The sequence below is a fragment of the Rattus rattus genome, chromosome 2, assembly GCF_011064425.1.
Source record: "Rattus rattus isolate New Zealand chromosome 2, Rrattus_CSIRO_v1, whole genome shotgun sequence".
NCBI classification, from domain to species: Eukaryota; Metazoa; Chordata; class Mammalia; order Rodentia; family Muridae; genus Rattus; species Rattus rattus.
Genome location: NC_046155.1, coordinates 105,588,140 through 105,614,289, shown reverse-complemented (window position 1 = coordinate 105,614,289; position 26,150 = coordinate 105,588,140). Strand labels below are relative to the sequence as shown.

The 26,150-nt window shown below is 44.2% G+C and overlaps 1 protein-coding gene across 2 annotated transcripts in view; it reads right to left on the bottom strand.

The window, feature by feature from the left end:
• The window catches only part of Syt9 (synaptotagmin 9), a 166,704-nt gene that overhangs the window by 43,005 nt on the left and 97,549 nt on the right, over positions 1-26,150 (bottom strand). The window contains exons 4-6 of one of the 2 annotated variants that reach the window (XM_032893200.1): positions 9,240-9,360; positions 7,063-7,234; positions 4,744-4,873 (exon numbers count right to left, since the gene is read on the bottom strand). In XM_032893200.1, coding sequence (XP_032749091.1) covers positions 4,744-4,873; positions 7,063-7,234; positions 9,240-9,360 — 423 coding nt within the window. Of the gene's footprint in view, positions 1-4,743; positions 4,874-7,062; positions 7,235-9,239; positions 9,361-26,150 lie in introns of those variants that run through there. The other variant, XM_032893201.1, reaches the window with a different exon arrangement.

Below are 26,150 nucleotides of genomic sequence, written 5' to 3'. Positions count from 1 at the left end.
CAGTATGTCCTGTGCTATTGAACTGTCCTGGAAAAAGAGTGTAGCAGGGTTAATCAGGTGATCTCAGCAGGCAGCATGCTGGTGTAGAGCCTTTCTGGCCTGATGCCCATGTCTGTACAAAGGCTAGGCATTAGGAGAAGGTGAATCCACACTGAGCATCCTAGTACAGGATTGATATTTTCTATATCTCTTGTTCCTGTGGCTTATATTAGTCCAGGCACCACTTTTATACCTAGTTCCTGCTTTAATCCATCTGATCATAGGGTTTCAAACTTGGGGCAAACCAGAAATTTATATGTAGGGGTGTGTGTGTGTGTGTGTGTGTGTGTGTGTGTGTGTGTGTAAAATATATGTTATAATTCTATAAATGGGGTTATTATTACATTCTATGAGTCTAGGTAAGAATTTTACATATATTCTTAGTAGATTATCTGTCATTATCATCTCAGAATAAGTAAAGCATGATTTAACCAAATGGCATCTATATCTGGTTTCCCATAGTTCCAAGTCTTAATCCTGACATTACATAGCACTTCACAGGGAAGCTATGCAAATTCTGGAACTATTGCCTGCTAATCTCCTGAAGCTCAGGATGTAGGTCAACTCAATTGTCAGGAGGGTGAGGAAGGTGTGAGGACATGACCAGATCAACGCCATCTTATCTTGGGTGCACTGAAGAAGATGCTGTGATAAGAAAGCTCTTAGCACCCTGGTCAACTGCACTCCTACAGAAGGGACATTCTGACCTCCAAGTCCCAGGAAAATGCTCTGGGAGAGCTTACATGGATTTCTGAGCTAATCACATTATACAGAGCAAAGGGAAAGGCACCTGCTGACCTTTGCATGTGCAGTGAAGCCATGCCAAGTCCCAGAGAGAGAGAAACGGATTTTTTAATTCATTGGTTCTGAAGATTCCATCTGTTGCCTACCCTAGCAACGTCAGGGTATGTTTGCTATAACCCTGAGTACATAGCCAAGTCTCTGCGGGAATAAGGGTTCATTTATAACTTAGTCCCTTGGTTCCTAGCAGAATGACATTTCTGTCAGGCCAACCTCCTTTTACACTAAATCCCTACTCATGCTCATTCTTATTCACTCTGCCCTGTGCTCATACATACACGCTTACATGCATGCACGCATGCACGTACACACACACACCACCACCACCACCACCACCACCACCACCACAACCACCAAAAAGTCCAGGATTCAGCAGCTTGTTTTTTTGTTTTTTAATTTAAGAGAGCATAATAGCAGGTTAACTTTACAACTAAATTAAAGGGGGAAGGGGGTAGACCTTAAGTCTATATATCTGAGTTGGGTTGTGGTGGCCTATGCCTTTAATTCCAGCAATTGGGAAGCAGAGGCAGGCAGATTTGTAAGTCTGAGGCCATCCTGGTCTATAAAGAAATCTGTAGGGGTTGGGGATTAAGTTCAGTGGTAGAGCGCTTGCCTAGCAAGCGCAAGGCCCTGGGTTCGGTCCCCAGCTCTGGAAAAAAAAAAAAAAAGAAAAAAGAAAAAAAAAAAGAAAGAAATCTGTAGGATAGCCAGGACTATACAGACAAACCGTGTCTCCAGAAACAAAGCAAAAATATCTGTATGCCTAAGTGCTGAGTAAGCCACTCTTCTAACCTGGGATGATGCTTACTGGTTTTCCTAGCTGTTGCCATGAAAACCAACATGGGTATTACTTCCTTATGTGACAGGGTTCTATGAGGACACACAGAGACCCATCAGATTTAGGACATACAATAATGAAAACTTTACTGAGTACTAGTTAGGTGCCAGCCATGGAGTTTTATTTCTCATAGATGATCTATCATAGACTTGATGATCTATGTTGGGGATCATCCAAGCTCAGCCATAGGGTGCTTGCTCAGCAGTAAAAATACCTAGCTTCCACCCCCCTCCCCCACATAGTGTAAAATGGGTGTGGTGGTGTATATCTACAGTCTTAGTACGAATGAGATGCCAAGGGACTTAGAAGTTCAAGTTCATTCTCCACTATCTAACAAGCTTAAGGCTAGCCTGGCTACATGAAACCCCATCTCAACCCATCCACCCCCATAAAAGCTTTAATCTTTACAACTGCCCCTGCCAGAAGGCAGTTATGACATCTAAACGGACGGGACAAAGCAAAGGTGAAGAACAATCACCAGCACATGGCTGCACAGCAGCGTGAATCAAGGCCATCCAACTCCAGCACACACAGCTTCCCAGCACCGCCTTCGACTGCCTCCATCCACAGAGTGGCAGACAAAGCCCGGCCCACCCCCCACCTTCTTTAATCTCATCTGGTACCATTGCCCTCATTTTGCCAGCTGCATGTTTATTTTTAAAAGGAAAGGCAGCATTTCCCCTCTGGAGATGGAGCTATAGTTCAGGACATGACTTCAAAAACCCAGGCAAGAGGCCACAGAGAAGGAGCAGCCTCGCTTAACTTTCATATCGGGGACATAGGCATTTTGTTTCCTTAGTTCCCGTGCAACCACTGAGACACGGCCATTGTATTAGCTGAAGTAGTTCTAGCCACTGTACAAATGACTCCCAAGTCTCATTGCTTTAACTCTCAAGATGCTTCTTTCTCACTTATGTAACTGTTGAACACAGACTTACAAAGAGCTGGGAGTTAAGGATTTAAGGGGTACCTTCCAGGGACCAGAGTCACATGACATTCTTCCCTAAAGTGGAAGGAGCCTCTGCAGAGCTTCCAACCCCTGCTTTGTGATGCTCCCACAGCTGGCATGCCACAGTCTGCCAAGGCCACCGAGAAAGTCCTGCTAGGATCAGGGCTCATTTCCCAGTCCCGGTGGACCTTCCTCCTTTCCCGTTACCTGTTACAGAGTTTTGATACTTCTGACCACAAAGGAGAATTTAGAGCAGAAGTGACTTTGAAGGATACAGGAGGTGGAGTAAAATGGCTCTGACTGCCACTCACCAGTGGCATCCCTGGGCAGTTGACTAAGCCCGCATATGGGGTCCTTTGAGAATTTGCCAGGAGCTGAGGAAATGAGGCATAGTTTCCCTGGTTCTTTCTCAAGTGGCTCTCGGGTCTCGAGGTCTCCCTTAGGGATTAATTTTGATTTCAGAAAAGAGAGGTTTGCCTTCTATGGCCCAGAGGCAGAGATATGCTCAGGGGCCTGCAAATCTAGGACTCTAGTCTATCACTGAATGTAACTAGTGACTTTCTGTACCGTTCCTTCAAAGGAGGCATCCCCTTGCCCTCAGGCTTGGGTCAGAGCCTCTCTTCCTCTCCAGTTGCCTGCATGTTTACTCCAGCACACTCAGCTCGCTGCCTAGGGCAGAGCAACAACCCACACTGGGCAGTGATCTCTTTTCTGATCTTCATGCTGCTACCTGGAGAAGCTGCCTACCCTGGGAGAACAGAGGAAAGTTCTCTGCCTGGAGCCCACATACTTTTGGTCAATGACCCTCACTTGCTTTCTGGGGTTCTCATTCCCAGCAGCTCCAGTCTCCTGCAACCTCTATGAGCCCCTGCCCCATGTGTCCTGGTAGCTCATCCTCTGAGTTACAACGCTTATCTCTATGCACTTTAATGACTCACACTCCATTTCATACACTCTTTGGCCAGTGAGAGGGTCAGTGGGTCAAGGTACTGTTTCCAAGTTTGACAACTGGAGTTCAGGCTCTGGAAGGAGAAAAACCGACTCCCAAAAGTCGTCCTCCAGTCTCCTCCACATGTGTACTCTTGCATGTGCACCACCAACAGGCAAATAAATTTATGTAAAAAACCTTTCTTACAGTATCTGTAAGGGATACAAAAACAGTGGCCTCTCGTTTGCAGGTATGTTTCAGTGTCTTCGTGATCCCCAGAGATGTTTCTCAATGAAAATCAGTGTTGAGAGAAATGTCCCCGTAAATGAGCCAATAAACAGAGACAAAATGAAGACTACGCGAGAGGTGACAGAGGAGTGAGTGGATAAGAGATAGGTGCAGATGACAGGCAATATCCATGCTCCCTTCCTTTGCAAGTAAAACCCTACTTCTAGTTAGGTACATAATAAAAAGAATGTATTTATTGCCTTCCTTTGAAAGTAGTCACATCCAAAGTCCAGCGACTGCATCACATATAAGAACCGGTATCTTGGAAAATCTCAAAGAGAACCCTGAAAGAAGGACTGTGTGTTCTTTGGACCTTTCGCCTTGCTCCACATTTTTGTGGCATGAAAGATAGGATGGGTTTGAGCTTAGCAGCCACACTGCATAATGAGGTAACTTCTGGGACAGCTAGGCTGAAAGATGGGAGAATTCTAGGCTTCTGCTGACCATGGTGCCACACTGTCTTCCTTTGGACTTGCTGTATGTAGGGAAGAGAGAAATTTACTTTCTACACGTTGTTGCTTTGTGCTTTGTTATTTTATTAAATAAACCTGAACCTAGTTAGTGATAAGCAACATAAGCCTTACAGGTTAGAGCCAGAAGCTGTTCTAAAACTGAGGGTTCCCTCTGTTTCATGCAGACGCCCTTCAAAAGCCAACCCAAAGCTGTAGCAAGGAGTCAGAGAATACTGATCCTTTAAGAAAGACAACGGAAACATCCCTGGTCCAAATGTCCTAGGCTGGTAGAGAGAACGTCCTGTGCAAGGCACAAGAGCCCTGAGAAATGTCACCAGGGACAGTGCTGGGGATAGAAGGGCCTGGCACATTCCTGCTGTTAACAGCTCTGCATTTCAACAGCAAAACTTGTCGTCCACAGGGTGGGCCACGGTGGAGTAGGTCTTACCTCCATCAGAGAGTGCCAGTGTGCGATGGGCTTCCGGGGATATGACAGCATCTCACTCCAGTGGTCTCTGCCCAGCCGCTCAGCCTCGTTGCCTACTTGGCACACGCCGATGACCTCATTGTGACCTACACTGTGAAAATGGGCCACAACAGTTTTTTCTTAAAATTTTGGTATGCAGAAGAAAAAGCAAGCAGTTCTCAACCTGTGGGCCATGACCCCTTGGGGAGGGGGTGTCATAGATCAGCTATCCTGTATATCAGATATTTACGATATATAACAGTAGCAACATTACAGTTATGAGGTAGCGCCAAAATAATTTTATGGTTGGTGTCACCACACCGTGAGGAACTGTATTAAAGGGTCACAGCATAAAGAAGGCTGAGACCCACAGAGTGAAAGCAACGACTCAAAAGGGTGGAGGAAATTCAGAAATAGTGGGCTATTTATTTTTTTAAAACTACTTCTCTAATTTAAAACTACAATCCAAAATAAACATCAGAAAGACCTAGGGGTCAAGACTCTAAGTTTCCTAATGCTGGTATGAGTTCATTTGGCCCTGAGAACCTTTGCTCAAAGAACTCCTTGATTTGGACTAATGATACCTTTTCTGGTTCTGGAGGCTAAGCTGGCTTCCAGATATACGGAATGAAAAGGAACCCTTAGGAAGGAGTGATGTATAACCCACTCAAATTCCCACAAGAGGCAACTGAGGAGGGCACGGCAAAGGCCGGTGGGGAGGGCTCCTGGGTCTCCTTCCTCCTTGTTTCATCAGAGACTGTTGCCACCATCTTCTGTACTTCTCACTCTAGGCTCAGCTTTGGTTCTTTGAGCCAACCTGGGTTTTAACTATGACAGACACCCAGCTCCTTAAACTTAGGGCGGAAGCCTTCTGTGAGTAGGTCTCCGAGTTGACTCGTTTTACTTTTTCCAAGGGTGGGTGTCCCTTGAAATAACCGGAAGGATGTGGCCCATCCTTGGACTCTTCATGATAACCTCATTTTCCACCCTGAAAAGACAAATGGCTTCTATTCTATTTGCATGAGGAGAAGAAGAGGTGGGAATGGACTGTCTGGGATAGTTAAGTTGTGCTCATTAAAATCAGATGCACACAGAGGCCCTGTGCATTCTGCCGTGGGTTTTTCCAGGCCACCTTCATGAGTTTGCTAATAATTGAATTGATAAGGAGATCACATAATCAGATTTGTTGATGCAGGAACCTTGGCACTAGCTTAGGAAGTGCTGCCTTAGCCTTCCACAGCTGGTGGGCAGCATCTCCTCCTGAGACCTGGCACTGTGGTGTTGTATGTGTCCAGAGAGGACACAGCCAGGCCTATGCCCAGCATGGGTTGTCACACTCAGGGACAACTGTGTCAGAAGACAAGGCATGCTTCGTGTTGGGATCTACTGGAAAGCGTGGAGGTCACTGAGGCTGCCGTGCTGACATTTCAGAGGTAGATGGAAAAATTTTTAGCTACAAATAATATTTGTAAGATTATATTAGAAGTCAGACTGATTTTTTTTTCCTTTATAATTGTGCTCAGACCACGTGGGAGGTTTCTAATTAAAAAGAGACTTTGCATTTCAGTCTAATGACTGGTTTAACATGTATAATTCCCTGTTGGTACTTCCTTTGCATATTAAAATGACTGTTTTTCAAATCTGTCCTTTAAATACACAATTGGCTACAATGCAGGCTATAAATATCTCCTCTGTGCTGTATTAATTAAAAAGTCTAGCATCTTATACATTTTAATGTACCCTGTCATCCATACTGATTCTAGCATTTCCAAGAGAACATTTCTGTGTTTGCTTTCAGACTTAAGTGGATGGAAATGATCTTTATTAAACAGTGCAAGAAGGGAAAAAAAAGATCGAAGTTATATATTTAGAAACATTGGTGGCGTGGCTAAAGTAATCACTCTGTGTTTTGGGTAGAAGCTTTCCATTAAAGGAGTTGGGACTACTCAATGGAAAACAAGACCTGAGGGACCATAGTGCTCCATAGAGAGATACCAGGAAGTGTGCAGAGATGGGAAGGGGGAAAGGTGGCATGTGGGAGGGTGGAGGAGAGGAAAGGTGAGAAAGGGGGAGGGGAGAGCTGAGGACAGTAGAAGTACTGCAGTAACAGGATTCGGCACTAAGGTTTGGACGATGCAAGTCCCTGTCAGACTGCTCTCCACATGCTGCCCTTTCAGTCACTTTATCCTGGGACCCCAGCTGAGCTCCCTAATATGGTTCCTCATGTGGCTGCTCCCTAATCTGCCCATCCTGCTCCAAGAACAGTGAGACTGCACAGAGAAAGAGCTCCTGGCATCTCACCGGTCGTAGTCCATGACAGCTATGGACAAGTGGATCTGATCAATGCTCTCAGGAGGGACATCGAAGACTATGGCTTCATTGTAAACGGGGTTAAGCGTGTTCCTCTTGGTGGATGTTTTCCTCTTCTTCAGTCTCCGGCCATCACACATCAGTGAGACTTTCACGTACGGATCTGCACAGGCATGAGAACAGGGCATTGTAAGGGCAAACGGAGATGCTGAGAATGTGTGGCCAGCGGAGGAAGACTCCCCTTCTCTGGAGACCAGAGTTTGAAGCTTTTTAATTCGTGTGATATGTGATGTGGGCAGTGACTACTTAGAACAATTAAGTTATTCATTCAAGAAAAAGCACAGGACACTGTCTCCTCAAAATTCATGAAATTTAAAAATAGGGTGAAAACATCTGTTACCAAATTAGAAAATATGCCAACTAGAACACAGGACCAGCCTGTCTGTGAAAGGAAGAGAAACAGACATCATCCAAGGAGTGGGAGACAAGACTCAGTATCCTGACTCCGAGCTGCCTATGGAGATCTTTGCTTAAAGACTGGGCCTTTAAGCAGGGGAATGCTTCTAGTTCTATAAGTTCTGAATTCCTAGAGAATGGGGCATCCTGTGTGTATGAACAGCCTTAAGTACTGGGAACTCCTGGAAATGTGTTTGCAAAGGGAGAAGCTGATCATTAATCAGGAAGAATGAGGACGGGACATTCACAGCATACCAAGGCAGACTGACAGGTGAGGAGGCTGCTGCTTTCTGGAGGGGACACTTCTGGACCCACTAGCCCCTAAGTACCAAACAGCTCAAAAAGGAGTCCTGTATCTCTCTGCTTAACTACAAGAATCCTGACTCCTCATGCCTTCCAGAAGGTACTTTAAGCCAGAGGACCTGTATCTTTTTGGGTTTTTTTGTTTTGTTTTGTTTATTTATTTTTGTTGTTGTTGTTGTTGTTTTCCTTGCTTAGAACCAGCCAGGAGTATAGAACAGAGTATATCATGTATGTATCGTATACATGCTGGAGTAAATGTCAGTCAGTAACAAGCTTGCCATGCAAGTGTAAGACTTGAGTTAGCTCCTACCTTCCATGTATGCACCTGCACATGGTGAGTGGCATGCACTTGCAATCCCAGTGCACGGGAAGTAGAGACAAGAGGATCCCTGGTATTTCCTGTACAGTCATAGCCTAACCATGGAGCCCAGGTCTCAGTAAGAGAACCTGTCTCAAAAATCAAAGTCAGGGATGACATTTACTCTAAGATGTTGATATATTCTATGTTCTATATTCTAGGCTGTTTCTAATTAAGTGGGGGGGGAGTACAGCTCTTCTGGCTTGCAGTACCTTCCAGAAGGGGTGAGGAGTCAGGACAACATGTAGTTAGGCACAGAGATACAGGGCTCCCTATTTAGCAGAACAGTAGTGATTCATGGGGAATGACACTGGAGGCTGACTCTGGTCTTTACATGTATGTGCATACACAGGTACACACACACACACACACACACACACACACACACACACAAACATGAATGCATAAGTGCACACCCCAGCAACAACAAGGTACATTGTTACGTTAGGTTCTTTGAGTTCAGTGGCAATAAGCCAGTGTTCTGTGTGATAATGACCACGTGGCCAAAACTGATATGAATGTATACAGTATGAACTGCACAATGAGACATTCTGTGTTGGGGTTTACAATGTAAAGATACATGCTTGGTTCACTGGGAGAAAACACCCCACAAGCTATAGTTCATGTTTATAAGCAGTCAGAATTATCCCTAATCTTCAATAAGTCTGAGATAATGAAGTCAGAGGAAAGGCATAACAGGGTAGACCACCTCAGAATATGTAAACTGCAAATTGAGTCCCAGTTATGGGGAAGGAAAAGTTCAAGAGTCCAGTGACTTCATGTAGCATCTTAATACACTACACACTTTATGGTCTTGTACCTATTAACTCAGTTAATCATATGACAACTCAGTAGGCCACATACTAATCCTACTCTCACTTTACAGATGGGAATTGGAAGCCTAGCATGGTTGAGTGACTTGCCCAAGGTCATGCTGCACTTAGATGTGGTAGGAACGTGATTAAATCCAGGCAAATTGGTCCCAGACCCGAGGTACCCTAACAGGAACTTCACAATTTGGTGAATTAGAACCAGATGAAGCATGTCCCACCTGACGCTCCCGTAATGTCCATTGCCTTTAAATTCCTTGCTTTGATGATGGTGATGGTCAGCCTGCCGGCTGTTGGAAGATAGCAGAGCGAAAACATAAGCTCACCCAGGTCCACATTATCCTGTTGAAAGAGCACAGAGCAAAGTGTTAGAAACTGTCCTCGGCACACGGGCAGGAGGCTCAGCTGCAGGGCAGTGTTAGAAAGGACATTTGTTCCTTCTGTTCAGCTCATGACACAGAAAATCCACCCCTGTACTGGGGTGGCTCTACATCTATGGAAGCACAACTCATTTGTTGATAGCGGAGCAGAGGAGGCTGCCAGAGAAAGCCACCACATGCACAACCCCATACAACCTCATACGGGCTCTGAATCATTCCCAGAGTGTCCTTCTATGTGGCTCTACTCACATGTTTGTGAGAATCATAGTTCTCAGCACGAGTCACACAAGAGGAGCCTCACGGGGCTGATCGACCTAGCAGAGCTCAGAGATTCTGCCTACAACCCCACTCAGCTTTCTGTGGTCTTTCCAGCAGGGCTTCATTCTAACGCTATGCTTGCACCTCTACACAGAGCCCTCCAACGAGCCATACTATCCCCACGCACTCCTGCAGAGCCCAGTCTCCCCCATACACTACACTGCCATGTGTATCTTAGAATACTGCAAACAACCTCTGTAGATCAATAGCAGGTGGTTCCACGGGATCAAAGAATCTTCTAGGCCCTCGTTAACTCCGGACAAGAATACTGCATGATCATGGTAGTGGCAGCCTCTGACTTCATGTTCTCACATAATTGGACACACTGGGACACAAACCTAGGCCTGCATAGTACCCATGCAAGGAGAAAAGTTCAAAAACCAGGCTTTGGGGAGCCCGGCTGTCTGCTCCTCAAGGTCCCACTTAACTACCTCCCATTTTTGTCTCAAAGAGCTCCCATTCCCTCTACTGGGATACTGGGGAAGACATCTCCTTGGGCAATGTACAGCCAAGCCAAATAGGTCAGAAAATATGAATCTCTTTCTCTTTTTTTCTTAAAGCCCAGGAGAGTGTAACTAGGAAGAGGGAAAAAAAGCTAGTTCATTTAGTTTCAATTTCTGTGAGGCACCTGAGGTTATAGATCTGGGTGCCTGTGTCTAATTAATACAGTTTCATACTGACAATGCTCTGGGGACTTGGGTTCTAGCCCTTAACATCCACAGCCTCCCCTCCCCTCTGGATTCTTGGAGGATGCTTCTATTTTTAGAAGCACAGATTCAGCTTTGGAAGGTCACCTTGCCAACCTCCTGCCTTGACTGCTGCCACGGGAGGAGGAGGCAAAGGGATCTGTTTGGTAGCTAAGGCAGATGGATTGGTCTGTGTCTTCAAGCATCGCCTGGCTCATGCAAATAAATCACATCACCTTGCAGCCCCGGCTGTCCTGGTTTCTGGATCCTTGGCCCTAGGAGACCTGGGTGGCCAGACCTTTCCCTGTGGTGAGCGGTTGGAGAGCATTATACAGGAGTGAGGGTTCACAAACTGCAGGTTCTTGTTCCTGTGTGGCACTGTGTTCAGTTCTGCAGGAGCCCAACCTTCCCTTTGTTTTCTATACCCCAGTCTACCTCCCCTTCCCTGTGTCCTTGAATTCTATTCCCTTTCCACAGTGCCTTGCTCTCTTGTCCTACCTCATCCTGCCCAGAGAATCCCAATTTGAGAAAGTAATTCTAAAAATGGCCAAAATCATGCCCATGAAGGTTCTATAATCAATTCTTTCAGCTTAATTTCCTGAGGGCTCACACTGTGCACCTACTCTGAAAGACTTGCAATGGGAAATGCGCTCATTCTGCTCCTGGCTTTCCAGGCACATAGATAAACAAGAAGTGTCAGATTCCTTCTGGACTAAGTATGTGGAGTTGCGTTTTTTCCCACCATGAATCCCATTCATAAATATTTCTTTTGTAAGACTATGCACTCACGAGTTGAAAGGAAACAACAAAACTCCCAGACTAAAATCCACAACTGTATCTTTAGAAACATGTAAGTTAAACAAATAATTCATCAGAGCAAACATTCTTGATCTGCAAGTGATTTAAAAGGAAACCTTACTTATCAAAGTATTCATCTATAAAATCACTGCATAAAAATGATGTAGAAATGATGGCTCAGTGGTTACGAGTACGTGCTACTCTATAGAGGGCCAGAGTTCAATTCCCAGCACCCACATCTTCAGGAGGCTCACAGCTCCAGGGGAGCTGATGCTTCCCCACCCGCATTCATGCAAATTGATGTACTTGCACACATGTGAGCATTAAAATATAAAATGATAATAAGATTCAAAAATTAAAAGATTTAAGTAAAGCAGTAAAAAAAAATTCCCCTTTTTCCTATACACCATCTAATGCCATTCTTCCTCAAAGTAACACTGTGAATAATCATTAGGGCATCCATTCAGTCATTCATCATTAATTCACTTACTCTTTTATATTTATCTCATTTTATTCATGCGTGTTTGCCTATATGTATATATGTGCACCATATGTCTCGTGTCCATGGAAATCAGAAGAGAGCAATGAGTCCCCTGGAACTGGAATTAGAGAGGGTTGTGGAGTACTGAATCTGCGTCTTCTGCATGAGCAACCAGTGGCTTTGAACCACTGGGTCATCTCTCCATCCCCTCATTTCCTCAATCTGTGAGCAACTTCTTTGGCTATAAATTCAGCATCGTTCTCCCACAGTCTTGAGGCTGAATCTGTAACAGTAACTCAGAGCCATCTTCCCTCGAGGGGCTAGGGGATGCTGCATTTGATGGAAATGTTTCTTTTCCCCATCAGCTGATGCAGGTTTGGGATCAAGAACCCGTGGCTCTCTCCATGTGTGGACACTCTCTTGAATCAATGCTTCCCAACCAGAGGTGAATGTGCTCCTCAGAAGTTATCCGACACAATCTGGAGCAACTTCTGACTGCCACCTTTGGGGGACTCAGATCTGTTGGTGAGGTCTGCAAAAACATTAAACAGGTGAGCTTCAGTCACTCAGTCTGAAATGTGACTTGTGCGAGGGTTTATAAAATGATGTGTACAGGACTGGTGAGATTCTTGGTAAATTTTCTGGAATGCTGAGGAGAATCAAACATAAAGGAGTAAGAATGCAGAAATTATCACTGGTACTGAGTGCCCTGGAGAATACACGGCTCCTGCTTTGTGTGGTCAAGTGCAGCAAGCACCCGAGGCTTGCTGTCCAGAGAGCTGAGCTCCAGGCCAATGAGCTACAATGCTATGGAACGTCTGTCTATTTTTCCTCTCAGTATACTATTCTTCAGTGACTGGCTCACTGAGAAACTCCGTTTTTTAAAACACCCCTTTCAAAACAAACAAACAAACAAACAAACAAACAAACCTCGTAAGAAACAGTAGCAAGTGCAATCCTAGTTACAAGATTCCTTCTGGAAGTACTTTATCTTCAGTCATAACAATTATATTGAGGGACAAAACCAGGTCCTTTTGTAGCATGACCTCTGTTAATGATCTGCTCATCCTCTCTTCTCAGATACTCCAACTGTATTCCTGATACAACCCCAAGACATGGCAAAATGGGCATAAATCAGAGGGGGGGGGGAGCGAGAGAGACAGACAGAGACAGAGAGACAGAGAGAGAGACACACAGAGAGAGACAGAGAGAGAGAGACACAGACAGAGAGACAGAGACAGGTTGGGGGCGGGGGCAGCCCCGTTTTAGTGACAATCCTGATGATAATTAGCATGCGTTGTTAAAGTAACTGTTGGCTGCACTTTATTTATAGGTATTAACATGATTAATTGCATTGGAAGTGTGCCTGGAGGATGACACTTTCTGAGCTGGTGCTGGGACACAAGTGAACCTGCAGCCCGCGAGGAGTAGTGGAGGAGGCTGGCATCAGCCCACGCTTTCCCCCATATGACATGTTCTCAAAGGATACTGACGGGTTGAGTTCTTCTTAAGGAAGAACTTTCCTTGACCCTAGGAATGGACGGGGTAATTAACATTACACATGTGCAATGCTCTTTGTGGTCAATAATAGAAGGCCCCAGAACTTTCTCATCTAGTTCCCTGGTTTAATATGACATTTCCTAGTTCCAGTATTTAGATATCCAGCCTATTTCCCGCCTTGCATTATAGATCCGTATGTCCAATGTCGTCTTTAGATCCCTAACAAGTTGTCTAACAGGCATCTCCATCTTTATCGTCCTCATTTCCCTCACCTACCCCAGCCTTCCCACCCAGCCCTTCCCATCTTAGTGTGGCAAACCTCCTAGGGGCTGAAGTTAAAAATCTAATTGTCACTATCTGTATTCCTCCTCTCCTCTCACCCTCCCACACCTGCAAGTCATGTCATTTCTCCCTTCAAAAATATCTAGAATCCTCCCGGTTTCCCCCTCTACAGCGCTACCCCTGTGTGGCAACATCATTCTGCACATGCGCTGCAGCACGGCTCTGAGTCTCAAGTTCAGTCTACTCTGATCATTGGTGAGGAGTCACGTGGGGCTGATTCAAGAGAGCTCTGTCTCTATCTGGAGAAGTGTGGAGATGTTGTGGTTGTTGACCTTCTCATTTGACTAGGGCTTCCCCTTCAAAGGCTTCTGGGAGGTGGCTGAAGAGCTCTCACCTCACCTGAATACACTTGGCGCCAGCTGCATCCCAGGGCTGCAGCGGCAGATGGGACGTATGACGATGATTGCACTCAGAGGAACTTGATGGAGACACTTCCCGTCCCACAAGGAAAAAAAAATGGCTTTGGTTGGTTTGAATCTGGCTTGAATCTGGCGGACACTGGCTCTGACACACTAAGGTGCATGATCTCACTATAAGTAGGTTGGCTAGGTCCAGGCTTTTGTCAGTACCGAAAGCAAATAATTTCTGTCAACTGGAGCCAACCAACTGGGAACACAGAGTAGAGCTTCACCGGGCAGAGGGAAGCCATGTTCCCAAGTATAAAGAAACTAAGCCACTTTCCCAGAAAATAAAACACGGTTCTCATCTCAGATGTTTTATCAGGCGGCTTCCTAATCTTTCAAAAATCATTGAGTATGTTTGCTACACAAGCATGAGAACTACACACATGCACACCTGTGTACACACATGAACGTGTATCCCCCTCTCCAATATCAGAGCTCATTCAGCTAATAGGTTCATTGAAAACAGTTGCTATCAGATTAATTTCACTCACTTTTATGACCAAGCTACTAGACTCAGAAAAGGAAGCTTGCAAGCTTGTGTGGGCACAGTTAAGTGTGACCTCAGCATGATGTGTGGTGAATCGGCTCCTGAAATCCTTGCAAATGATCTGGATGATTTAGCTTAGATCAATAATAAAGGGGAATTCATATCCAAACTAAACATATATAAAATGGTGTCAGTAAATGATTCAGTGGGCCTTATCCAGTTCCAAAAACTGTCAATAGTCTGCAAGAAGCACAATTTGATGATACAACAGGACTTGATTAAATACATGGGAGTCCTGATACAAGATCACTAAAAATCTGACAGGTGAGATGTACGAAGCCAAATAATATAAATATATTAAGGTAAATTATTTGAGGACCTAAAAAGTCAATGGTACGATTCCTAAAGTAGATATAGCAATCATAGGTTCTATCCTTATTTTAGCCAAAATGGGATATAGCAATCGGAAACTAACTTTGTATGAGGAAAGGTATGTGTATCAACCCCCTGCCCCACTTGAAACCAAATTCTTTTCTGGGCATCTGGACTTTTGAGATGTGGAGGTAGCTGGAAAATAAATGAGAAGGCCAGCCGCCATGGAGAACCATAGGAGGAACAGTGAGGGACTGGTAAGCCTGTAAGCCTTAAGGAAAAAATCATCACCAGGAAGCACAAGCTTTAATGTGAAATTCTGTCTGTCACACGGAAGAGGGGCTGAATTTGCTCTTAGTGGTTCCAACAAGAAGCATTAGGATCCATAAGTGAGAGCCACAGGAAATCTATAATATTCTCTTCTATCACAATTCCAAACCATGGGCTGTCTTTGAAAGTAATGCACTCCCCATCTGTTTGGCAAGTTTCAATGTGTTACAGAAGAACCAAGTATCAATAAGGCAGTTGAACAAACGGAAAAGCTTTTCTCTCTTGCTGTCCTGATCCCCTGTAATCCCATGGATCAGAAGCAGACATAAGGGGGCAGGTAATGAGGCAGGCAAACACAGGGGCAAGCCTAGCAGCCTGAGTCCACTTGGTTTGGTTATGCACACTCCTAGAAATGCACCCAAGTAACCTGTTGGCATCAGGATGTGTGTATATCTTCTATAAGCAACAGAAGTGTGTTATACCCCTTAGCAACACCCTGATGATGTCCTGTTTCTATTTAAACATGTCCTAGAACACATCCTGAGATCAAGGGAGATCAGTCCATCTGGGCTAGACTGCATGCTCAGTAAGACAAACTGTGTCCTCCGAGTAAACTTATGAGGGACACGCAATTAGCCACCTCATGCCTGCACATAATTGGCATGCATATTATTAAAATCTAAAGTATCAAAGGAAGGGCACATGCAGTGAGCAGTCTTATGGAATCCAGTCTGTCAATCAAAACAGAGAAACATGGACATTACACTCCTTTACAACCAAGCTCCTTTCTTGAGCTTTGCAAAGGAAGACACAGACAATAGCTGGTCCCTGGGTGCTCTTACTCACATGGTCTCGTGTCACAATTGGCAGGGTGTCTCTTTTTCATCTGCATTATTGCTTTGCTGTTTAATATAGTTTCCTTGCTACTCTGGGACAATTCTTAAATAAAAGGCCAAGAACCTGGAGACGCTTGTCCTACACAGTAAGAGATACAATATTAGATTTCTGGGCTAGGACCTCTGTGTTAACAGAAGCGTGACTAAGGACTATGGTTAGGTCGAGTGTGTGACTGTCCTGGAGGGAACAGCTGGAGATGAAGCCTGTTGCTTAACGATGGTCATCCACATCCTAGGAGCATAAAGGGTGGTGGTGGTCACATGCCTGAGTCCCAAGTCTTTGAGTCCCCGGCAAAGGAATTTAGGGTGTGAGTCCTGCTTGTCCTCTCTCCTCGTCCCTTTCTTTTCTCAACACAGCCTTCCTAATAGATACTTTGAGACTCAGGTATGGTTTTTTTTTTCATTCCTTGTTTTCCCAAAGAGTCATGTCTAGCTAAGGATAAAACAAACAGCCGTTTTCAAAAATTAAAGGGCCCCAAAAGGCTCTAATATTTCTTTTGAATGTTCAATAACTATTCAGAAGTTTTCTGTTTTTTTTTTGTTTTGTTTTTTTGTTTTGTTTTGTTTTTTTTTTTAAGGCTGAGGGGTTGTCGGAGCACGCTCGGAATTGAGCATTGTGTGCTGGCTTGGCTGGGTACAGTGCGCTTCACAGGCTTTTGAAGAAAACATTAAGATGAGTTGAAGGTGGTTTTGGATTCACCCCGTATGCTCAGCATCTTTGTCATTCTCAAAATTCCCATCCAAGAACTCAGTTGATGGGAACTGAAGGTGGGACTCTCGAAAAGACGCCCTGTACAGAGGAACATGGTGGGATATGAGTCGAACCAGCATGTCTGTGGTGTGAATAGTTAAACAAACAAACACTTGCATTCTACCTTGGATGGAGATTTTGCCCAGTCACAATTACAGTCCATGGGGCTGTTTTGTCTTTTAGTGCCAAGACAAGCACTGTGCATCTTCCTTTCTATCCCCACTAACTGACCCTGACAGCCTAACACTTGTGTTCCTTACCTCAATGTCTCTTTAAAGTTAGAGATTTATTTTATGCGTATGAGTGTTTTGCTTGCCATGTCTGTATGTGCACCATGCATGTGCAGTGCTCACAGAGGACGGAAGAAGGAGTCAGATACTTTGGAACTGGGTGTAGGGACGACTGTGAACAGCCAGATGGATGTTGAGAACTGAACTTGGGTCCTCTGCAAAAGCAGCCAATGTTCTTCACCACTGAGCCATCTTTCCTGCCTCTAATGTGATTGATCACAACTCTTCTTCATCCCCAGGGCAACAGTTTCTGGAGATGAAGAGGCACTACCTCAACAAAATCCACTCACCCCCCCAAGCCATCCTCCAGCACACACCGACTCACTCCTTCCTTAAATTGAATGCATGCAGATGTTCTCATGTTCTAGAAAAGGCTGCTCAGCTGTTCATTCTCCTAACATTTCTTCAACCAGTTTGAGCCAGTCTCAGCCTCCCCTTCTACCTCTTATTCCCAGAGTGCTGCTACTTCTCCCTAAGGACACTTTAAATTTAAATTAAGTTTTAAATGTAAGCAATTAAAATTTTAATGGTTTATTTTTTGAGACAAGGTCTCATAGACCAAGCTGGCCTAAATCTCCCTATATAACTTAGCTGGCCTGGAGTTCTAGATCCTTCTACCTTATTCACATGCTTGGACTATGTGTTCATCACCATGCCAAGCTATTGTTTTCCTCTTAATCTTTTATGATTCAGTTTGCCAAGTTATATCACTATGCAATATTCAGAATGTCTCCAGTCCTGTGCTGTCTGCTCTGGTAACTCTTTGACCCTATTTTTATTATTATATGAAATTAATAAGGCTGGTAATGTGTCTCAGTTGGTAGAGTACTTGCACAGAAGCCCTGGATTTGATCCCCAGTACCACATAAGACCAGGCATGGTGATGTACAGCTGTAATTCCAACACCTGGGAGATAGTGGCAGAAGGGTCAGAAGTTCAAAGTCACCCTTAGCTTTATAGCAAGTTCAAGACCAGTCAGGGCTCCATGAAATCTTGTCTTAAAAAAAACAAAAAGATAGCTGTGAGTCCTAGATGTAGAGGGCAAGAGCAGTGTATTCCTTTTGCCATGTTTATCCTGGGAAGTAGGAGAGGTTGGTTAATGCCCAAGGTCACTGGGTTACTTAGTGTGGGAGCCACTGTCAACCAGGCGGCCTGACTGAAGATCCTATAGTTCCCCCAACATTTTCTGTGGAGCTTTACCATGGGGGAGATTGTCACATTCTTTCTTGAATACTGAAGAATTGGGGGAACTTGGAAAAGTTGAACCCAGTACGGAGAGAAAGAAGAAAAGTATCTAGATTCTTCCTTTCGCCACAAAACATTCCTACCCTTAGGAATGATCTTCTGTCTCGCCCTTTATCCTAAGAAACTTTTTGCCTTTCCAACTAATGGGGAAAAGGAGAGGAAGGCACTACTTCGACTAAATCCAATTTGAGAACTGGGGCAAATGGTACTTTAGCCAAAGAGGATCTACGCTTCATCCAAGCGTAAACATCAGACTACTTTCCTCTGTGTCCAATTTTCTAACATTATTGAGGGAAAGAGGAGATTTGGTACAATAAAGGGCATTTTTAGGAAGGTGTAATAAGGGACCATCTTAGGTACACTTCAAATAGGGGCAATCATAGACTGTCTGTGCCTGAATGCACTCTCTGAACTAACAGGCCTCAGGCAGTTAGCACAGCATCTGCTACACATGTGTTAGCTCACTGTCTTCTTGTCATACTCCTAGAACTGGGCCTGGCACAGAGTGGCCCATAGAAAACTAGCACATCACCAGTGATGCATGGCAGAAGTCTCTTAGGGACAGACAGATTGATCAGGAGCAGCTCAGGGCAGGGACTCCTCCTCTAGCTCAACTCTTCTCCAAAGATATTCTATAGTCTGATCTACGATGTAGATAAAGGAGAGGTAAGAATGCTCAAAGAATTCTTCTGGAAGCAGACAGAAGCTTTCAGGAAAGATGACAATGTATCATTGTAAATCATTAGCCCAGAGGCTCATCCATGGGCTCATAGTCACAAAGTTGATCAATGTAGAGAAAGGGTGTGCTACATAGTTCTCATCCATCCCCAGGAACAATATGTCCTCACTAAAGGGCCATTTTTAGGATGTGTCAAATGATACTAGTAGAATTTAAAAACAAATGTCCTAGTTCAATTTATCCAAAGGACATACATGAGTGGGGTAAGAGGACCAGCAGTTTTCTCCATCTAGTATTATGATACACATGAAGCTTGCTGTTGTTGTTGTTGTTGTTGTTGTTGTTGTTGTTGTGGTGGTGGTGGTGGTGGTGGTGGTGGTGGTGGTGTTGGTGGTAGTGGTGTGGTGGTGGTATGTGGCAGCGGTGGTGTGTGTGTGTTTGTGTGTGTGTGTGTGTGTGTGTGTGTGTGTGTGTGTGTGTGTGTGTGTGTATTGAACCCAGAGCTCTGCATGCTAGGCTAGTCCTTTCCAGTGGAGCCACACGTTCCTTCATTAAATATATTTACTCACTCACTTAGTGCCCACTGGCTAGTTACTATGTGCTAGACATTACACTAGGTGCTGGAGATGCAAAGACAAAGAATAAAAATTCTTTTCTGTGATGGAATAGCCAATCAAACTGCCATTGCAGTGCTCTGAGAACTAAGTAACTGTTATTTTGAAAGGAGTGACTAATAAGCTAAGGAGTGATCAGATCTGGTGAGGAGAAAGGCAAGTTTAAAGGGGATGCTAGGGAGGCTTCAGAGAAGGTGCGGTGTAAGAGGAGACCCCAAAGAAGTCAACGTTTAAGGCAGAAGGTTGACAAGGGAACAGCGAGTTAGAGAAAGTGGTCCTGGCTCAGGAGTGGGTGTGAGTAACGGCAGGAGGCTGGGGTAGCTGGAGTGGAGAATGTGCAGGATGGTGGCAGAGAGGTGACATATATGAGGGTGGGCAGCTCCACATCCTGGAGGTCATGAAGAACTCTGGCCTTGTGCTGTTCTTTGAAGACGGGGTGTCACATATCCCAGGTTGCCCCTGAACTCATTGAGGACTGCCTTGCATTCCTGCTTCTCCTGCTGCCACCTTGTGCATGCTGGGACTACAGGCAAGCGAACACCAGCACATCCAATCTATGTTTTGCTGGGGAGTAAACCCAGGACCTTCTGCATACTAGGCAAGCACTCCACCAACCGAGCTACGTCCCTAGCCTAGGACTATGGTTTTACTCTGCTGAAATAAGGAAGCACAAGGAGAGTATGGTCAAATTAATGACACGATTGAACTGGGCATTGAGAGTGATCACTTCGGCCTCTGTATAGATAATGGTTTGAGGAGGTAGCAGAGAATATTAGGAGCATATCTAAGGCATTCAGGTGCTGTTTTTCCCTAAGTTCTTGAGACTGTCTTGGATTTTACAAGGTCTCTAGTCATTAGAAAGTATGGCTGTTTTAGATACTGCCGATTATGGAAAGGGGCTACTCTTGTTTAGAAAAGGTTATAAAACTGTATGAAGAAAATATCCTCCCCAGGAACTCAGGGACGGCAAAGAAAGAAAATCCTTTCAGTTTAGGACAATAGAGAAAAATGTAAGATGAACCAGGGGTGGTAGATCATGTACATAATCCTAGCACCTAGAGAACTGTGTTTAAGGCTAGCCCAGGTTATAGCTTAAATTCAAAGCCAGTTTAAACAATAAGGTTTATTTTATTGTTTTTAATTGTGTGTGTGGGGGGGGGTCTGTGTAATGGGTATGTGCATATTAGTGGTGGTGCCTACAGACTTCAACGGCATCAGATCCCATGAGTTGGAGTTAGAGGCAATTGTGAGCGACCTGATTTGGGTACTGAAAATTGAATTCAGGTCCTCTGCAAGAGCAATAAACACTCTTAAGCACTGAGCAATCTCTTCAGCCTCGAGGATAAGATTCTACCTTAAAGCAAGATAACAACAAAAGTGCTGAGGGGCTGGAGAAACGGCTCAAGGGTCAAGAACATTTTCTGTTATTCCAGAGGACCCAAGTTTGGTTCCCAACACTCAGGTTAGGTAGCTCACAGCCACTTTTAACTCTAGCTTCATATGATCTGATGGCCTTTTTAAGCTTTTAAGTCATTTACACACACACACACACACACACACACACACACACACACACACAGAGTTAAAAAATAAAAATAAACAAAAGACAAAAGAGAGACAGACAAAGAAAGTAAGCGAGTTGTAAAGAGCTTGAAGTGTTCACCGGGAAGACTTTCTCCTCTGTGTCCAACTGAATTTGCAGGCTCTCCTACAGTGTCTAGCAGTTGGGAAGTGATGGCTTTCCTGGCCTCCAGGAGCCTCCAGCCATCTCAGAGCAAACAGTCTGAATCATGTGAAACTGCTTTTGGTAGCTCAAAAATAGCATACCGTAAATTTTGTCGCCTAACTGAGGACACAGCTCAAGGTGATAACTGGGATGATGGCTGCCCCAGACATGGCCATTAAATGCCCTCCAGCTTAGCTGACGGGAAGTTATCCACAGAGAAAAATCAACTCCGAATGACCCAGGCAGCCAAGAATTTTGACAAAGACTAATCTTGCAGAATCAGGGCCATATCAGGTAACGACATGACCATAGGGGACTCTGGAGCTCGGTACAGGATGGCAACAGCAATGTGGACGCACGAGATCTGAGGTGGAAAAACATTACTCCAGGGCAAAACAGGGAGGACTGATAATGACAGACTAACCTGTGTCATCAATATGGTTAAAAAATGTGACAAAGAGAGGACATGACACCTGTGTTTCACCTCTTCCACTGAGTGTAACTTCACCCGTCTACCCTGAAACCAGGATGGGCAGAGAATCATAAAGCAGCTACCCCAAAACAATAACAAGCAAGAAAAAAAAGCAATGGGCTGATTCTTACATAAATCTGACAGAAAGTCCCAGATACTAATGAAGAATATATACTGGTGTCAATATACATTGACCCAGTAGGTTTATTTCCGGGCACACGGTGACTCAGAATCAGTACATGAGGAATGTGATGAATTGCGCTAATTGCTGAAGGAGGAAAGGCATCGAACACCTTAACAGAAAAGATGACAGCTAGTGAGGTGGCTGAGCTGAGGGAATGCTTGCTGTGCAAACATGAGGACCTCCGTTGGAATCCCCAATGCCCCTGTAAAACCTGAGCATGGCAGGGTACATCTCGAACTCCCACCCTGAAGGGAGGGGGCCGGCTGGACCCTGGGGGCTCAGAGACCCTACTGCTGAACTTTTAGACTAAGGAAAGACCCTGTCTCAAAGACAAGGTGGAGGGGCTGAGAATGTAGCTCAGTGGCAGAGTGACTGCCTCATATGTGTGAGGTTCAAGGTTCAATCAAAATGATGATTTCATTGACGACGACTACGACAGCGATGATGACGATGACGACATCGATGACAATGGTGAGAAAGAGAAGATAGCAGACGTTGACTTCAGGCCTCTGCATGTGCACATACAGGCAAGCACCCCTAAACACAAACACACACACACACACACACAGAGAGAGAGAGAGAGAGAGAGAGAGAGAGAGAGAGAGAGAGAGAGACAGAGACAGAGAGACAGAGACAGAGACGGACACACTAAAGTGGAAAGTAATCAAAGGAGCTACCAATGTTGTTGATGATTCCTTGTGGCCGTCACACACACTTCCACACATATGAACACAGACATTTAAAGAGAGGAAAATATACTATGCAAATTTGAGATCCATCCCTAATAAACAAACAAACCTTAGTAGCATGACCCTAAGGCTATTGTTGAATTTAGAAACAGGATCAGAATTCCTGATCTTATTCTTTTTAAATAGTTTGGGATGTTCTACAAAATACTCTAAAATGTGTGAAAATAAGTAAAACAAATATGATTTTAAAAAGCAGTTGCTATGTAACTAGTCAAAGAGGCAATGAGAACTGAGTTGACAATCCAAGATAACCAAGTAAAAAACCATTTAAGCTAATGAGACAGGTGGCTAATTACAAGCAGGCAGAAACAAAGAACTCCTACAAATCAGAAGATAAAAACAAGCCAATTAAAACTCAACAGCAAAAAACTGAACTGTAAATTTAATAAATGAATATATATAGGAGTTTCTCTGAAATGTTAGTTATAAGGAAAAAAATCACAATAAAACACCATCCCTGGAGTGGCTAAAACAGCAACGGCAACAGCAAACGCTGGCAAGGATGTGGGGCAGCTGGAGCTCACATGCAACAGCTGGCACCGATGTAAAGCAGAGCCTTGAGAAACCACCTTCACTCCCTTTCCGTTGATTGCTCTGGGGACCGGACAGGGTCTTGCAAAGTAGCCTAGGCTTTCTACAATGCACTGTAAATAACCCAGGCTGACCTTAAACCCACAATCCTGCCTCGGTCTGTATTACAGGCATGTGCTATCATGCCATAGCAAGTGTTTATGCGTGCGTGCGTGCGTGCGTGCGTGCGTGCGCGTGTGTGTGTGTGTGTCTCACACACACACACACACACACACACACACACACACACACACACACACACACACACACACACACTGCATCTCCTGGAGCTGGAGTTACAAACTGCTATGAGCTGCCTGATGTGGGTGCTGGGAACTTAACTCTGGTCCTCTGCAAGAGCAACAAACACTCTTAATACTGAGGAATCTATCCAGCCCCCTAACAAGTACTCTTAACATTGCAATCTCTCCAGCCCTCTGTTTATTATTTTTATTTTATATTAAATCTATCTTAACATCAAGAAACTACTCCGAGGTGTTTAGTCAAGACATAGAAGCATGAACTCACACAATAGCTTAAACAAAACTAGCCATGCATTCACATTTTCTGCCAGTAAACAATCAAAAAACCAACAGCCCAAGTGTCCAAGAGCAGAAGGGAGGAATTCTGATACAGAGGTGACACTACTCACTCCAAAGGGAAAAATATCAACAAAGCTACCGCCACAGCACGGCTTTGTTTCAGAAACACCACGTGTGGCAAAGGAACCCTCTCTGTACTCGTGCAGGAGCATGAAGGTCAGGAGCAGGGAACCATGGGAAACAAGTGAGAACATAGTTGTACGTGGGGCTGAAAGGAGCAAGGGATGGGGGAAGCCTCTGCAGCAGCAGAAATGTTCTATACCTGGTATTACCTGATGGACATCATGTCAAATTCTTCAAATTGAACTGAGCACTGAAAATCTGTGAATTCTATTAAATATGATTTATACCTCAATTTAATGGAAGGCACTATGTTTAACAGGAAGGCAAAATATTTTAAAATGTAAAATTTCTACTTCTCAAAATTTCTACTTCTCAGCAAAAAGAAAAAGTATGAAGGAAACATCTTTAAAAATGGTGTAACAAATTTAGATAAAGAAGGTTTATAAGCTAGGTGTGGGAGCCACATGACTGTAATCCTAACACATGAGTTGAAGCTATCTACAGTAAGTTCTAGGTCAGCCTAACCTACACAGTGACACTGTGTCTCAAAATCATTCTTTTCCCCCAGAAAAAGGAGGAGGAAAAAGAGGAGGAGGAAGAGGAGAAGAAAATACGCTATTGTTGAAAACACGGAACAAGTTAGTGCTGAACAGAAGGTCTCCTCCCTGTTACCTAGCCATATTACTTGAAGGAGCTACTCAGGGTGCGAGGGGACAAGTTAGCAACAATCTTACCCACCTGTGACCCTTATGAGCTACAATAATGATGGGCATGAAAAACATTTTCCTTGGCTGCAATAGTGGCACAAACGTTACTGGGGTAACCAACTGCTTTGTGATTTAATGTGAGGCCCACACAGCAGGAGGGAACATGATTGGTATTGTAAATATGGCCAGGAACCCACAGGTGTGGAGCTCGTAAAGCCTAGGGTTGAATATATGACTATTCTGCTAAATGGACGCAATATATACCCAAAATCTATACTCACAAGTTAATGTAGCTCCCAGATCTGTGTGTGTGTGAATGTATAGTTGATGGTGGTTAACATAGACACTCAAGTAGAGAGTAAGTTTCTATGAAGTGCTCAAACAGTACATCCCATTCCCCAAAGCTCAGAGACCATCAAGGAAGACTGAACAGAAAGGCAGAACTAGAAGTCAGTGAGGACCAGAGCAAAACTCTTCTGGACACGATAGGATTGCTGCACTCATTACTTCAGGGCAGGTGTGGTTGTCTGAAGCTGTACAAGAACAAGCCAGTCACCATTCTAACATGGATGGGAGACAGAGCCTCGTGAGTTTCTCTCCCTAGATGAAGGGCTATTGGTGAGACTGTGTCCAGGGAAGGGAATGTCAGTTGTCTTTGATCAGTTTCCCCAATCAGTCTATCATGCTACAAGTACATAAGTACATATGTACAACTGGGCTTGAATTTTGAAGAAGAGGACAAGGAAACTGAAGGTTGGATCTTGGAGGAGTTGGGGGGGAAGTCTGGGGGAGGTTCTGGGGGGGGCTGTGTGTGAGGTGAATATGAACAAATACACTGCATATAAGTATAAAATTCTCAATTAATAAAAATATTACAAAGGCTAGGAATTTGTTTAGTTAGATGGTAAAAGGAATTGTTATAAAATATATTTACTATTACTGATATTAAGAAAGTAAAGATTAATGTAAAAAACAAAGTGCAAAAAGTAACCAAATTACACAGATATTGACTACTTCAATACATGGTTATCTCATACTAACATGAAATAAACTGCATAAGACATACTCAGATGCTATACTGATGTATTTATTCTACAAGAACTAAATTCTATTTAACTGCAATCACACACAAGTAGCACAATGTTTATCTACTTACATATGTACATGTGTGTGGTATGCATGTGTGACGTATGTCTGTATTTATGTGGCCATATATATGTACATTCATATGTGGGCATGTACATGCCAAGGCCTGAAGTTGAAGTCAGGCATCTTCTGAGATCATGCCCTACTTTATTTATTGAGGCAGGGTCTCCCATGGAACCTGGAGCTCATCAACTCCAGCTTGCCCTGGATGTCTCTCATCTGTGCCTCCCAAGTGCTGGAATTACAGCCATCTTCCACACCTGCCCATCTTTCCAGTGGGCTCTGGAGATATGAACTCCAGTCCTCACAATTGTGCATAAGTGCCTAAGCCAGCAAGCCATCTCTCCAGCCCAACAGCACAATTCTCAACAATATGCTCTCAACATTATCTTTCATTCCA